This window comes from Heteronotia binoei, chromosome 15 (genome assembly GCF_032191835.1).
Source record: "Heteronotia binoei isolate CCM8104 ecotype False Entrance Well chromosome 15, APGP_CSIRO_Hbin_v1, whole genome shotgun sequence".
NCBI classification, from domain to species: Eukaryota; Metazoa; Chordata; class Lepidosauria; order Squamata; family Gekkonidae; genus Heteronotia; species Heteronotia binoei.
This window is the reverse complement of record NC_083237.1, coordinates 1,454,323-1,468,833: the sequence shown is the minus strand read 5'-3', so window position 1 is coordinate 1,468,833 and position 14,511 is coordinate 1,454,323. Positions and strand designations below refer to the sequence as shown.

The 14,511-nt window shown below is 58.3% G+C and overlaps 2 protein-coding genes across 2 annotated transcripts; one reads left to right on the top strand and one right to left on the bottom strand.

Moving 5' to 3' along the window:
- Window positions 1-1,423: 1,423 nt before the first annotated feature.
- On the top strand, window positions 1,424-6,361 carry PPP1R35 (protein phosphatase 1 regulatory subunit 35). The gene is made up of 5 exons (XM_060255769.1): window positions 1,424-1,606; window positions 1,969-2,163; window positions 3,090-3,399; window positions 5,668-5,798; window positions 6,016-6,361. Exons 2-5 carry the CDS (start codon window positions 1,975-1,977, stop codon window positions 6,187-6,189), a joined length of 804 nt encoding a protein of 267 aa, XP_060111752.1. The 5' UTR covers window positions 1,424-1,606; window positions 1,969-1,974; the 3' UTR covers window positions 6,190-6,361.
- A 771-nt stretch (window positions 6,362-7,132) lies between these two features.
- Window positions 7,133-14,014, bottom strand: MEPCE (methylphosphate capping enzyme). Its single transcript, XM_060256027.1, has 4 exons — window positions 12,482-14,014; window positions 9,290-9,508; window positions 8,868-8,994; window positions 7,133-8,001 (listed from the first exon to the last, which is right to left on the bottom strand). Exons 1-4 carry the CDS (start codon window positions 13,979-13,981, stop codon window positions 7,949-7,951), a joined length of 1,899 nt encoding a protein of 632 aa, XP_060112010.1. The 5' UTR covers window positions 13,982-14,014; the 3' UTR covers window positions 7,133-7,948.
- Window positions 14,015-14,511: the final 497 nt, after the last annotated feature.

The following is a 14,511-nucleotide window of genomic DNA, read 5'->3' as shown; positions in this document are numbered from 1 at the left end:
CCAGGAAAGGCTAATTGGAGTCAAGATACAGAAATAACTGAGCAATAAGTACAGCTAAGATTGGATTAAAGGCATTGGTAAGACCTGCAAATAGCAGCAAATTAGCATGCAAATAAAAAAGTTAACAAACAGATGTGAGAGCAAAGTCTGAGCCCAGGGTAGGGTTGCCAAGTCCAGTTCAAGAAATATCTGGGGACTTTGGGGGCGGAGCCAGGAGACATTGGGTTGGAGCCAAGATCAAGGCTGTGACAAGCATAATTGACTCCAAGGGGAGTTCTGGCCATCACATTTAAAGGGACGGCACACCTTTTCAATTCCTTCCTTCCATAGGAAATAATGAAGGATAGGGGCATCTTTTTTGGGGCTCATAGAATTGGACCCCCTGGTCCAAACTTTTTGAAACTTAGGGGATATTTTGGGGAGAGGCAAATGATGCTATACTGAAAATTTGGTGCCTCTACCCCAAAAAACAGCCCCCCCAGAGCCCCAGATACCCACGGATCAATTCTCCATGATTTTCTATGGGAATAAATCTCCATAGGGAATAATAGAGTTCCCAGCAGACATTTCCCTCCCCCGCCTCCCTTTCTGACGGCCCTGAAGCGGGGGGAGGGTCTCCAAACTGGGGGATCCCCTGCCCCCACCTGGGGATTGGCAACCCTACTCCAGGGACACCTCCCAAGGACAACAAAGTTAAATTTTGGGTATAAGTTTTTGTGTGTATGCACACTTCTCCAGACACATCTGCACATCCACACAAAAGTTTATGCCCAGCATTAAACTTTCTCAGTCTTCAATGGACTCAGACTGAGTTCTGTTGCTTCAGACCAACATGGCGAGTCACCTAAAGTAGTCCTGTACGAGAGATGCCAACTTCCAGGTGGGGTCTGGAGATCTCCTGCTTTTACAACAGATCTCCTGCTGGCAGAGATCAACTCCACTGGAGAAAAGAGCTGCTTTGGAGGGTGGATTCTACGGCATTGTGCCATGCTGAGGCCCCTCCCCAAACCCCGCCCTCTCCCGGATCCACCCCCAAAGTCTCCAGGGATTTTCCAACACAGACTATTATCTTTAATGCACGAGACTCTCGGTATTTTGGCTCCAGCAACTTCATTTTGCCCGCATCATTAACGGGGATTAAGCACCTTTTAATCACTGCTCTGAGCACTACCTTTGAAACACGGGAGCCCAGAGCGGGACTCGAACCCGCAACTTCAGAGCGTGTTTCTTTCTCTTGCGCATGCGTGCATGCTTCCCTTTCCTTCGCAGAGCGCTTTGGCGCCCGCTGCCGTCAGTTCGACGATGCGCCCCCATTGGCCGGCTGTCTCTGTGGGCGGCGAGACACAGAGATTTCTAGGAAGACTAGAGCGACGCGGATCAGCCGGCAGTGAAAAGGGAAGTCCCGCCCTGGCGCAGAGTCCCACCCACGGCCGCTCTGGGCACCGACAGTCTATGGTGGAGCCCCTCTCTCGGCATCGAGATAGGGCACTTGCAGGGCCGGCGCCATGTTGGGTTGAAAGCGAGGCTGGGGGCGGGCCAGGCGGCGGATTTTCTCCCCGCAACGGCTCTTCGGTTCAGACGAGCTGCGAAGACGGATATAGGCGAGGTGCGAAGGGAGGTGTCCTCCCCCCATGGAAATGGGGCTGCGGTGGGGGAGGGGGGAAAGAGCGCGCAAATGCAGCAGGGGGGAGAAGAGGCTGCAAACTGGCCCCGGATTTGCAGGGAGAGGGCTGGAGGCAAGGGGTGGGGGGTGGAGAGCGTGCGGGGGGGGGTGGAGGGCCCAGGACTGTCTCCCCACCCGCCAGAGGCGCGGGTTGCCTGGACCGCCTCTGCTTGCAAAAACCCTCTTCTTGCAAAACTTGTAATGGGGGGCCTGGAAACCGTTTTCCACTCGCCGTGGGGGAAAGCAAAGCTGGCGGTGGCAAGAGCCCCCCCTGGCGGCGCAGCTGACCCGCGCTTCTCTTGCAGGGGGAGATGGCTGCTGGCTCCAGGGGCCGCGGGGACGAAGACAGCCTGCCCTGCCCCGCGCCCGCCCCCCTGCCTGCACCCCCGCTGCAGCCCCTCACCCCGGACCCCGACGTCCTGCTCACCCCGGACCGGGAGGGCGTTGCTGGCGGGGGAATCCTTAGGCGCCGTGGCCCAGGCAACATCCCCCGCCGGCAGGTGAGTGCAAACGGGGACGGGGGTGGGCGTGCTTGAAAACGTTAAGGGCAGGCCCTCCCCCTCATGTTCTAGAATACGGAAATGAGAGTGTATCTCTGAGCATGGGCAGAGGGCCCCAAATGCAGTATTCAGCCAGCACTGAGACTCGCAAGGCCCTCACTTCATCGGGCAGTTGGTTCCGCCAGCAGGGGGCTACGATTGAGAAGGCCCTGTCTCTGGTTGATTACTAATAAATTACTAATAGATTTTGTGATCCCGATCTGAGTACTCTCTGGGAACACATGGGGAGAGACAGTCCCTAAGGTAGGCAGGCCCTAGGCCATATAAGGCTTTAAAGGTAATAACCAGCACCTTGTAACGAATCTGGTATACTATTGGCAGCCAGTGCAGTTCTCGCAGTCCCGGCCGAATGTGCTCCCACCTGGGGAGCCCCAATAACAGCCGGGCGGCCACGGTCTGCACTAGCTGCAGCTTCCGGGTTCAGCACAAGGGCAGCCCCAGGTAGAGGGCATTGCAGTAGTCCAGCCTCGAGGTGACTGTTGCATGGATCACTGTTGCCAGGTTGCCGTGCTCCAGGAAGGGGACTAACTGCATTGCTCGCCTCAGATGGAATAACGCGGATTTAGCAGTGGCTGCTATCTGCCTCCATTGTCAAGGCAGGCTCCAGTAGCACCCCCAAGCTCTTGACCTTGTGCGCCATTGCCAGTAGCGCACCGTCAAATGGCGGTAGGGGAATTTCCCTTCCCAGACCGCCAGGACTCAAGCAAAGGACCTCTGTCTTCGCTGGATTGAGCTTCAATCTACTCAGTCTAAGCCACGGCTTGTAGTGCCAGGTCCAAATTGTCTGGGGCGCAGTCAGGAAACTCTTCTCTCCCACGGCCCCAGTCAGGAAATCTTCTCCACTGCCGACTTCTGTTCCCTCCTAGGTTCGTTTCCAGCTGGACTCCAGTTCTCCTGTGGTTGGAAGAGGGCGAGTGGAGCGGCCAGGGCAAGTGGAGGAGACGCAGGGTGCTGCCCCCAGCCTGCTGACAAGAGAGCCCCAGGGCAGCCTGGCAGAAGACGGGTGTGTGGAGCAGCTCCATCCGCTAGGCACCCCTGTGGTCCACAGCAGCCTTGCCTTGGGGGCTGAGGTGCAGACAGCCTGGGAGCAGACCTTCGATGCCCGGAAGGCTGCCCACGAACTCCTCCAGCGCTCCTTTCCCACCCGTTGCACAGTAGAAGCTCGAGTAGGTGAAGGTATGTTGGGGGGGTGGGGGGGGGACAGGCAGTAGTGGCTCACGGAGCAGGGCCTTTTGCGTGCAAAGCAACCACCCCCCACATCCCCACTGAAACCTCCCCCCCCCCCCCCCCCGGTGCTGTGCAATTTTCTTTCCCAGCTTGAGATTTTGGAAAGCGGCTGCCAGCCGAGTCAGCTATACTTGAGGCAGTGCAGAGGTCAGACTGGGGTCTGGGAAACCGAGGTTTGCATCGCTGCTGTGCAGTGGAAGCTTGTAGCAGGACTTTGGGCCAGTTGTATGGAGCACATAAGACGCTTGTGGGTCCACGTTGGAGAGAAAGGCAGGTTGTCCTGAAGTAGAATAAAACAAGCTGGGTGGATGGCTTGTCCAGATGTAGAATCGTAGAGTTGGAAGGGACCTCCAGGGTCATCTAGTCCAACCCCCTGCGCCATGCAGGAAACTCACAAACCCCTCCCCCTAAATTCACAGGATCTGCATTGCTGTCAGAGGGCCATCCAGCCTCTGCTTAAAACTCTCCAAGGAAGGAGAGCCCACCACCTCCCGAGGAGGAAGCCTGTTCCACTGAGGAACCGCTCTAATGGTCAGGAAGTTCTTCCTAATAAAATCATAGAGTTGGAAGGGACCTCCAGGGTCATCTAGTCCAACCCCCTGCGCCATGCAGGAAACTCACAAACCCCTCCCCCTAAATTCACAGGATCTGCATTGCTGTCAGATGGCCATCTAGCCTCTGTTTAAAACTCTCCAAGGAAGGAGAGCCCACCACCTCCCGAGGAGGAAGCCTGTTCCACTGAGGAACTGCTCTAATGGTCAGGAGGTTCTTCCTCATGTTGAGCTGGAAATTCTTTTGATTTAATTTCAACCCCTTGGTTCTGGTTCTGCCTTCTGGACCTACAGAAAACAATTCCACGCTTGCTGGAAGGCAGCTTCCAGAAGAACAGTGAAACTCAACAATTTTGTAGGAGGCGGCAGTGGTGAAAGGGCAGCAGGGACGCAACAGCAGAGGGAGGTCCGAGAACCTCTTCCTTCTTCCACTGACACAAACTGAGGGAGGTGAACACTGCAACCAGGTGCGAAGGTATCCTGTGTAAGATGGTGGCAGGAATAGCGAATGGACTCTTACCACCATCTCCTGCCAAGGAAAACCTGGGAGGAAACTGAAGGCAACCTTTTGTCCCTGAACTGTACAGAATAGACCTCCTTCCACCCTCATCATTGCAGTAGGATTGCCCTTCACTGATTTTGCAGTTGGGTTTTAGTGTCATTTGCTTTGGTGCCAGCAGCTGGCAAGACAGTGCCACTACTTCTGCCTGCCCTGTTCCTTCTAGAAGAGGGTCCCTACCCTTTTTGAGCCTGTGGGCACCTTTGGAATTCTGACACAGGGTGATGGGTGGAACCACAAAAAGTCAGGGAGTGAAGCTATGCGTTTGTCGTCGGTCAGTCGCACAGTCGTGTCCGACTCTTTGTGACCCCATGGACCAAGTCACGCCAGGCTCTCCTGTCTTCCACCATCCTGCTCAGATTCGTGTTTGTGACATCAGTAACGCTGTCCAGCCATCTCATCTTTTCCCATCCCCCTCTTTTGCCTTCTGTCTTTCCCGGCATCAGGGTCTTCTCCAGGGAGTGCTCCCTTCTCATTGGGTGGCCAAAGTATTTGAGCTTCAGCATCTGACCTTCCAGGGAACAGTCTGGGTTGATTTCCCTTCGGACCGACTGATGAGTTTCTTGCAGTCCAAGGGACTCTCAAGAGTCTTCTCCAGCACCACAGCTCAAAAGCATCTATTCTTCTGTGCTCAGCCAAACAAAGGTTAAGTCCAGTGGCGCCTTTAAGAGGAACAAAGTTTAATTCTGGGTATAAGCTCCATGTGCATGCACACAAAACCTATCTCCAGAATTAAACTTTGTTCCTCTTAAGGGCACCACGGGACTCATGGCGACCCACCTGCATCCACAACTCACAACTTCAGCATTTCAGGCAGAAGCTCTGTTTGCCAATTAAAATGGACACAATTATTTTTAAAATGTTTTCTTGGAGACATATCACTTCCCTTCAGCAGTAAAGACCCCTGCGTTCTGATGTCAGGAACATTTTTTCACAAATTTGCACAGCCAATCAGAAGCCCCGTTGTTCAAAATTCCCTCTAGGCCCAGCCACTTCCTAAAAAACCCTTATTGGGCGCTGGGTTGGGGGGCCTCGTCCTAGAGGTAGAGTAGGATACGCAGCTTCCACCCTCCTCATAGCATTCCCTGGCTTACTCTTACCCCACAGGCATGAACATCCCTCGGGAACAGCAGCTCTACCGAGGACTGGTCAGCCTGCAGGTGCCTGAAGAGGAATTGCTGAGCTCTGCCGTGCAGGAGAAACTGGCACTTGCTGGGCCCCGGCTGGAAGCCAGGAAGGTGAGCAGGGGAGAGCACGACTGAGGCCTAGCCCGGCTTCACCTATGATCAGTCTTCATCTTGGGGAGTAGGTGAAAGCTGCAGAGAACCTGTTACAAGAACAGTGGGATAAATTCTATAGTCTTCCCCCCCTACCCCATCTTCTCTGCTTGCTCCCTTTACATAGAGGTGCAGAACTGCCCTGCAAGAAATGCTAAACTCCCTTTGCCCTTGCTAGGAGCCGGCCTTGGAGGGCCCAGACCTGATGGCCTTCTACCACCCCGAAGAGCTGTTCACCGAGACCCCTTTCCTAGAGGTGGAGGGGCTGCCCCCCCTGGAACGGAAGCTGCGCACTCGAGATCCAACAGCCACCTTCTCGATGTACCGGAAGCTGCGCCAGTGGGACAGCTGAGGGGGGGGGGAGGCAGGAGGAGCCTGGCCTCTGTGGCAGCTCCTTCCTTTCCTGGCTGGGGGACCCAGAGACGGCCTTGTACATAGCACAGCAAGAGGGTGGCTGATTCGCAGGGGACTCCGCCACCCTCTCTGCAAACCCCATTTTGATACATAAACACCACAACCAGCAATCCTTTTGAGCTTGTGCCTCTTTCCGGCAGGGCTGTGGGGGAGCAGAACCCGGAATCTGAAGGCAGCGGCATCTCTTTCTTTCACCAGACTATCTGCCCCTGTAAGGAAGGGGGCCGAGGCTCAGGGTCAGTGCCCAGCCTCTTGAAAGGGCCAGGCGGTGGGCGACGGAGACCCTGGAGGGGGGCCTGCTGCCAGTCTGGAGCGGAGGAGACTGACAGTGGAACAGTGGCCTGGCTTGGGAGAAGGCGTGTTTTCAGGGGTGTGTTCTTTAGGGAGGGGCACAGGGTGGAGCCTCTGCTTGGCACGCAGAAGGTGCTTCAGCCCCTGGCAGCATCTTCAGTTAAAAAGGACGGGGCAGAAGGTGATGTGACAAGACAGGTCCCTGCGTGAGACTCGAGACGACATGGGATTTATATTCCGCCCTCCACTTCGGAGTCTTCGAGCAGCTCATAATCTCCTTTCCCTTCCCCCCCCCCCCCCACAATAGGCACCTTGTGAGGTGGGTGGGGCTGAGAGGGCTCTCACAACAGCTGCCCTTTCAAGGGCAACCTCTGCCAGACCTATGGCTGACCCAAGGCCATTCCAGCAGCTGCAAGTGGGGGGGGGGGGAGTGAGGAATCGAACCTGGTTCTCCCAGATAAGAGTCCGCACACTGAACCACTACACCAAGCTGGCTCGCTCTAGAGGTCCAAGCAGACAAGAGTGGCCTTGCTGGACCAAAAAGTCCTATTTGGCAGGCGGGTTTGCATATTCACACCGCAACACAAACACTTGGTAATCGGTAGGCTTTATTTATATATAGAATCAACACCTGTGTAAAGATGAAAGTCCTGGGTGAGCCCAAGTCCCCCTGGCCTCCGAGGGGAAAGGGCAAGGCGGGGGGGGGGGGGGGGTGGATGGCCTGGCTGGCCGCAGAGCTCCTTTGTTCCAGGTGGAGGGGCAGGGCACGGGAGATAGCCTCCCCCCTACTCGTGGGGCACAGTTGCCCTGCTCAGGAAGGGGGGGAGAAGCTTCAGTCTCACAGGCAAAGAACAGCACAGCCCCTCCCTCTGTGCCACAACCTGGGCTCCTCTGCTGTCCTGCCCTGCCAGGGAAAGTAGCTCCCCCCCCCCCCCACTGCTGAGGAGTTGCTCCCCTTTTTGCCCCCCCCCCCCTCCACCACAGGGAATTCCACAGCTCCTGGGGGTGTCAACTTTGCTCCTAAACAGACAAAGAGCACAATGGCTTGTGTGTCATTTGTTCCATTTTGGGTGATGAGCTCAGGATCGCCCGCTGGGAGGAAGCCAGCCAGCCCCCCCACCCCACCCCGAGGCACATCACCTGCCCGCTCCCCTCTCCCCTCCTCGCACACGTAAGGATCTCGGTGCAGCTCCAGGCAATCTCCGCTCGCTCTGTTCTGTGCTCCCTGCCAGTCGCAGGCAACCCGACTGGAGCCCCACGGGTCAGGCAGCTCCAACTGACTCCAGGGGCGCAGGCGGCCAACCTGCGCTCTCCGTCCAGCCTTGTCCGAGCAATGTCTCTGGTGGCCCAGAAAGGTGAGCGGGAGTCCAGCCGCAAACTGGCTCTCGAGCCCAGGCGCCGGTTCCTCAGGGTGCTCTCGGGGGAGCCTTGTGGAAGAGATAGATGGGCCGCTGGAATCCTGTGGGGAGAACCCAGACAAGCAGTCCGTCAGAAGGCTCTGCTCCAGCACTAGGCGGGGGAAGGAGTTCTGCACTCCATGGGCCAAGGGACTGACGCTTCAGAAGATCAACACAGGAGCCTCGCACCAACCAGAGGCTTCCATCTCGGGAGAGGAGCGTCCCCTGCCTTCCACGCAGCATGTCTGATCCTAACTACCCATAAGAACATGCTGCAAACTACCCATAAAAGCAGCATTTCTCTCCTGCAATCGTACAAAAACGGGTTCTAAGAACAAGACAGACAAAACACCTCTTCGGAGCACAGGGATATAAAAGGGTTCCTTCGAACAGCCTGGCCAGGGCTCTGAGGACCCCAGGTGGGTTTAGGCTTCTGACTCCAGAATAGAGTGGCCCTCTGTCCCCTCCTCTTTGATCCAGGGGCTGCTTCTCTCCCAGTCACAGCTGAGGGCCTTCCCTGGCTGGGGAGGCATGCTTACTGGTCCCCATTTTACCCAGTCCCAACTTTGCTCCTTTCTCTGGGTTCTAGTTCACCTCATCCTCATCCAGCCAGACCATCACAGCGTTCCAGCTGACCCAGGCAACCCCATTGAGTCAGATCTCAGAAGCTCTATAGGGCTGGCCGTGGTCAGAGCGTGGATGGGAGACCGTCGACAAAGGGCCAGGGCTTCTATGCAGCGGCAGGCCACGCCAAGCCACCTCTGAGCATCTCCTGCCTTGAAAACCCACCATGGTCGGCTGCAACTCAGTGGCCCTCGGCACACGCACAGCCTGGCTACGAATTATTGGTGGGTCGACCTTTATCACTCCAACCCTGCCCATCCACAGTCTGCAAACAGAGGCAGGAAACCTGTCCGGCCCCACTCACCTTTGGAGGTGTGCCTGGGCGTGGCCACCAATTCGTAGCTGGAAAAACCTACTTCAGGTGAAGTCAGGTATGAGGGGAACTGGTCAGGCTTCAGCTTGATGCGGTGGAAGTGCCTGCAGGTGGTTTCCTGGGGGGAGGAGGAGGGGAAGGAATAAGACGTCTGGTGGGCTGCAACTCTGACCTTCGCCTAGAGGGCAAGGTCGAAGACTCCCACCACCCTAGTTGGACACTCTCACCAGTGAGCTAAAACAAGGGCGGACGAGAGAGTCAGAGCCTGCTTCGCACCACACTCCTGGGACCAGCCAGAAACAGCACCGAGAGCTCTGCGCCCCACCCCCCAAGAAGCTGGCTCCGCCTCAAAGGCGGCTCTTCTTCGCAGGCTCAGGATCCCGGGGGGATGAGAGCAGCCGCCCGCCACTCACCGTCAGGTTCTTCCTCTTGCCGTAGGAAGCCCACGCTTGGGGCTCCAGCAGCAGGAGGCCACCAGGCCGCAGGTGGCGGTAGAGGCGCTTGAAGAGGCGCTTGAGCCCCTCGTCCCCCCAGTTGAGGTGCACCCACTTGGTGAGGCTGAGGCAGAGGATCACGTCGTACTCCGGCTTCTGGGCCTCCAGCAGTTCGTCGCGCTCCAGGACGTAGTTGCCCTGCGGAGAGAAGCAGGCCGTGTTGGCCAGGAGGGGCGGGAAGGGTCCCCAGGCACCTGCGAGGGCTTCCTCCTCTCCCTTCCCTTTCTCAAGACTCCGCTTCAGCATCCCGAGCAAGCCGGAAGCAGACTCGGCAACTGCACCCAAGGCCAGGCTGACCCCCTCGCCCCAGAAGAAAGCAGAGCAGCTGGGAAGATTCCGGCACCCAAGGCCGAGAGGGTGGGGGTGGGGGGAGGAGGCCAGCACAGCTGAAACTTCCCCTCCAGGCTTCATCACCAGCTCGGCCCTTCTCATCCTCCTCCTGGGTAGGTCTGAGCCCCGCAGTGCCCCGAGAGTCCACCTGTCCCAGGCAGAGAAGGGGGCAGAGCCAGGAAACGCCCTGGCAGCTGCTGCTCTTGGTCCCCCCTGGAAAAGGAAGGAGGGAGACGGCACACCTTGGTGGCAGCTGCCCACACTGCCGCAGGCCCAGAGCTGCGTCTGGCGCATAGGAAGCCACAGTGTTCTGCAAAGGGCAAAAGCTCACTTTGGTTCCCCTTTTCCATGCACGAGGAGGAGCAGTGCACGCAGGGGCTCTTTCTGAGTCCACTCTCTTAAGTCAAGATGGTGGCTGTGGGGGCGGGGAAGGCTTCTGCCTGGAGGTGCTCACCCTGCTCTTGCGCTCAGAGCCTCTGCCAGGAGTTGCCAAGCGCAGAGGCAAAGAACAGCCCCTCCCTCTGTGCCACAACCTGGGCTCCTCTGCTGCCTGAGACATCTGCCCTGCCCTGCACCACACTCCCCCACATAGCCAGCCCAAAGGCCACTGCCCACCTCTCCCACACCTCTCCTCCACCCTTCCGGCTTTAATCCAGCTCCAGGAACACTCCCCTCTCCCACTTTCTCCCCTCCCTGCCCCCCTAGCCAAAGAGCAATAGGTCAACTGCGCAGGCTTCTCCCCCCCACAGCCATGCTCACTCTCCAAGGCCGTTTTAAAGGGAGGTGGGGGAGGCAGATGGGATGCTGGCAGCCAGGCCTGTCCTGAGCTGTCCGGACTTGGAAGCCCCCCCTCCCCCCCTGCACCTGGCTGACTGTGCAAGAACCACCCCCCCACACACACACTGCAATACCACACAGAGGCTCAGATGACCACAGCTTATTCCTCAATCCTCCATGCCTCCTGCCCGCCCTCAGCAAGCAAAGGGCTGCTAAGCCGGGAGGGGCCCAGCCTCCATGGGTCAGTAGGGCAGGTGTGCCACTGGAAAGCAGAAGGGGGCTGGAAGAGGACCGGCTTCCCCAGGCCACAGCCCTGCAGGGTCTCGTCTGCCTTGGCCCCAAACGGCAGCCATCTTGGTACAAGCGCCTCCATCCTCACAGCCAGAGTCAGAAAATGCTGGCCCCTCCCTGAAAATGTTTCTGCTTCCTGCAAGACTGCCTGGGACCCATCTGCTCAGATGAGCTGCCAAACCCCGCCCCCCTCCCGGTCCCAGCCTATCCCAGGAAATCAGGCAGCCGCTCCCCTGGGATGGGCCATCAGTGCAGTCCAGGGGACCCAATCAGCCGACCTCCAGGCCAACAGCAGCATCTTGGAGGAAACTAATGGGGGGGGGGGGGCAGGAACTGTGGAGAGCCAAAGCTCTCTTTGCCAGAGAGGGACTTTTGACTCTCAAAAGCTGGTACCCAGAAAACCTCATTGGTCGCCAGTGGACTGGAATCTCGCCAATCAGAAAGGATCCTGGTGGGCCATTTGCTAGAAGACAACCTTGGCAAGACACAGGAAGGTGTTAACTCATCCACTCTGAGTCCCCCACCCCCCAAGGGCCTGGAGATAAAGCAGCTGCTGAGGCCCCCTCCATCTCGAGCACACTTGAAGGTGACTGTCACAGATCCTGAGCAAGAACACTGAGAAATCCAGGCTTATTCCGAAGAGACCATGGGCCTAAAAGTGGAATGGGAAAGGAGGCCTAACCTCCCTCAGTGGCACAAATTCACAACCAGTAGGAAATAGGCTATAAGGCATAAGAAAGACTCCTGCTGCAACTCCGTCCTACCCTGCTAAATCAGTGTTCACAGCAACAAGCCCAGTGGATTTTGACCCCTCTGAAGAAGGCAACGCTGCTGCAGAATCAGAGCTGGAAGGGACCTCTAGGGTCATCTAGTCCAACCCCCTGCACAATGCAGGAAACTCACAAACACCTCCCCCTAAATTCACAGGATCAGCATTGCTGTCAGATGGCCATCTAGCCTCTGTTTAAAAACCTCCAAAGAAGGAGAGCCCACCACCTCACGAGGAGGAAGCCTGTTCCACAGAGAAACCGCTCTAACAGTCAGGAAGTTCTTCCTAATGTTGAGCCATAAGCTCTTCTGATTTAATTTCGACCCACTGTATCATAGAATCCTAGAGTTGGAAGGGACCTCCAGGGCCATCTAGTCCAACCCCCTGCACCATGCAGGAAACTCACAAACACCTCCCCCTAAATTCACAGGATCTTCATTGCTGTCAGATGGCCATCTAGCCTCTGTTTAAAAACCTCCAAGGAAGGAGAGCCCACCATCTCCCAAGGAGGAAGCCTGTTCCACTGAGGAACCGCTCTAACGATCAGGAAGTTCTCCCTCATAGAATCACAGAGCTGGAAGGGACCTCCAGGGCCATCTAGTCCAACCCCATGCACAATGCAAGAAACTCAGACACCTCCCCCTAAATTCACAGGATCTTCATTGCTGTCAGATGGCCATCTAGCCTCTGTTTAAAAACCTCCAAGGAAGGAGAGCCCACCACCTCCCAAGGAGGAAGCCTGTTCCATTGAGGAATTGCTCTAACTTTCAGGAAGTCCTTCCTAATGTTGAGCCAGAAACTCTTTTGATTTAATATCAACCCATTGGTTCTGGTCCTACCTTCTGGGGCCCAGAAAACAATCCCACCCCATCCTCTCTAGGACAGCCCTTCAAGGACTTGAAGATGGTGATCAAGAAGCAGGCCTTCTTCTCTTTCTTCCTTACCTTGACGAAGATTACATTGTTGGGAAAGATGGCGGCATCCGCCCCCTCCTGAGGCACCCTGGGGGCAGCAATGGGGCCTCGGCTGGCCATGAGGGACGCAGGGAAGGTCTTCTTGGCCAGGCCAGTGCCCTCGCCCTTGGCACCACCAGCCTGCTGCTGCACCTGGATCTCCTCCGAAAGGTAGTGCCGGATGTTCTGGCGCGCTGAGTGGATGAGGGCCCCATCAATGTCCACGCCCACCATCCTGCGGGGAGCCCACTTCTTGGCCACGCTCAAAGTGAGGTGCCCCACGTTGCAACCCACGTCCAGCACCTCTTTCCCCTGGAACCATTCCGGCCTCATCACCCGCAGCCGGGAGTCCTCGCAGTCCGGGTTGCGGTAACCGTAGTACTTGCAATAGTTGCCGTACTGGAACTTGTGCTGTGCCTGCCGCCGAGGCTGCTGAGCAGAAGGGGGCGGCTGGTGCCGGCACCTGGGCGCGCTCCGTCCCCTGTCTGGACTGCTTCGGTAAGGTGCTTCGCTCGACGCCCCCGGGTGCCTCGCTCCTGCGGCCCCCTCCGACTTGCTACAAGTCCTGCGCCTCTTGCGGTGGTGGTGATGGTGGCGGCTGCCGCTGCCACCCGTGGAAGAGGCCACGGAAGCACAAGAGGGGGTGATGCCGCCAGAGGCCACCTGGCCCCGCTGCCCCTCCCCGCTCCCCGGCAGCAAGGGGGACACCACCTCGTCCCGGCAGTTGATGGCTGTGTTCAGTTCGTAAGGCTGCGGGGTGGCCCCGTTGCACGCCTTCTGGCACGACTTGCAGGAGGGGGCCGCCTTGCCCGCCTCGGCGTTGCTGGCGGCCCGCTGTGCCCCGCGGTGGCGGTGCCGCTTGCGCCCAGCTTTGGCGGGGGAGGCCAGCACCTGGGGGTCCTCTTGGGCGTTGTTGAGGCTCAAGGGGTCGGTGATGTCCTTGGGGATGAGGATCTCCACGGGGTCGCGGCCCTTGGCCGGCAGGGGCGACGACTTGGGGGTCTCGGCGTTGAGGGCCTGGTTGACCTCCTCGTCCAGGAGGCTGTTGAGGTTGAGGGGGTCGAAGATGTTGCCCCCCAGCAGGAACTCGGAGGGGAGGACCGGGTCGCACTCGGAGTTGATGCGGCGGCGGCGCTTGAAGGCCGGGTGCTTGAAGCCGCCTACGTTGCAGCTGTTGCGCCTCTTGCCGCCGCCGGGGGGCTTCTGGTGGGGCTGGAAGCCGTTGCGGGGCCGCTGGAGCTCGGCCACGCTGTCCTCCGCCTCCTCCGGCGGGGCTCCGCTGCACTGCTCCGGGGCGGCCGCCTGGTGCTGCTGCGCGCCGGGGCCCTCCCCGCCGCCGCCTCCTTCCGACGGCGCGTCCCCCAGACGGAGCCTGACCGGCAGGACCTCCTCTGCGCTGGCCCCGCCTCCTCCTCCTCTGGGCGGGGGCTTGAGGGGCGGCGGCGGGGCCGGGACGAGGAAGGTCTCCTTGTCGGTGGCCATCTCCAGCATGCCTCGCGCGCCCGGGGGCTCCGCCGCTCGCCTCACACCCGAGCTCCCGCCTCCCTCCACCCCTTCCCGGCCCCTTCTCACGCCTGCGCCGTCGGGCTCCTTCGCTCTGCGCAGGCTCGGCACTTCCCGGCGCGCAGCCGCAGAACTCGCCTCTCCCTCAGGTTCCGACGCCCATGCGCAGAAACGCTTCTCTAAACCGTCGACAGCGCCTCCGCCCCTAGCGCATGCGCGAGTCCAGCTACTGCCAGATCAACAACGCTTCGCGCCTCCTGCCTTCCCGCGATGGCACGCTTCCCCCTCGACTGGGACTTATATACGCGGTGGGCGGGACCTGAAAAAGACGCGCCTCCACCCCTCAGAAGGAGCCAATCCGATTTCAGAGTTATGGCCACCCGCGTGGAATGAAAACCAATCACGGTCTTTTCTACAGAGAGCTCTAGAAGCCACCTCCCCCTCTCCTCCTCCCGCCTCCTCCTTTCCATTTTAGCCAATAGATGAACATATTTAGAGCGACGGCAGCCAATCCAATC

Coding starts and splice junctions, on each gene's coding strand:
- PPP1R35 (XM_060255769.1), top strand. CDS start 1,975: ATGGCTGCTGGCTCCAGGGGCCGCGGGGACGAAGACAGCCTGCCCTGC. Junction 2,164..3,089: donor GCAACATCCCCCGCCGGCAG/GTGAGTGCAAAC, acceptor GTTCCCTCCTAG/GTTCGTTTCCAGCTGGACTC. Junction 5,799..6,015: donor CCCGGCTGGAAGCCAGGAAG/GTGAGCAGGGGA, acceptor TGCCCTTGCTAG/GAGCCGGCCTTGGAGGGCCC.
- MEPCE (XM_060256027.1), bottom strand. CDS start 13,981: ATGCTGGAGATGGCCACCGACAAGGAGACCTTCCTCGTCCCGGCCCCG. Junction 9,509..12,481: donor ACAATGTAATCTTCGTCAAG/GTAAGGAAGAAA, acceptor TTCTCTCCGCAG/GGCAACTACGTCCTGGAGCG. Junction 8,995..9,289: donor GCAAGAGGAAGAACCTGACG/GTGAGTGGCGGG, acceptor TCCTCCCCCCAG/GAAACCACCTGCAGGCACTT.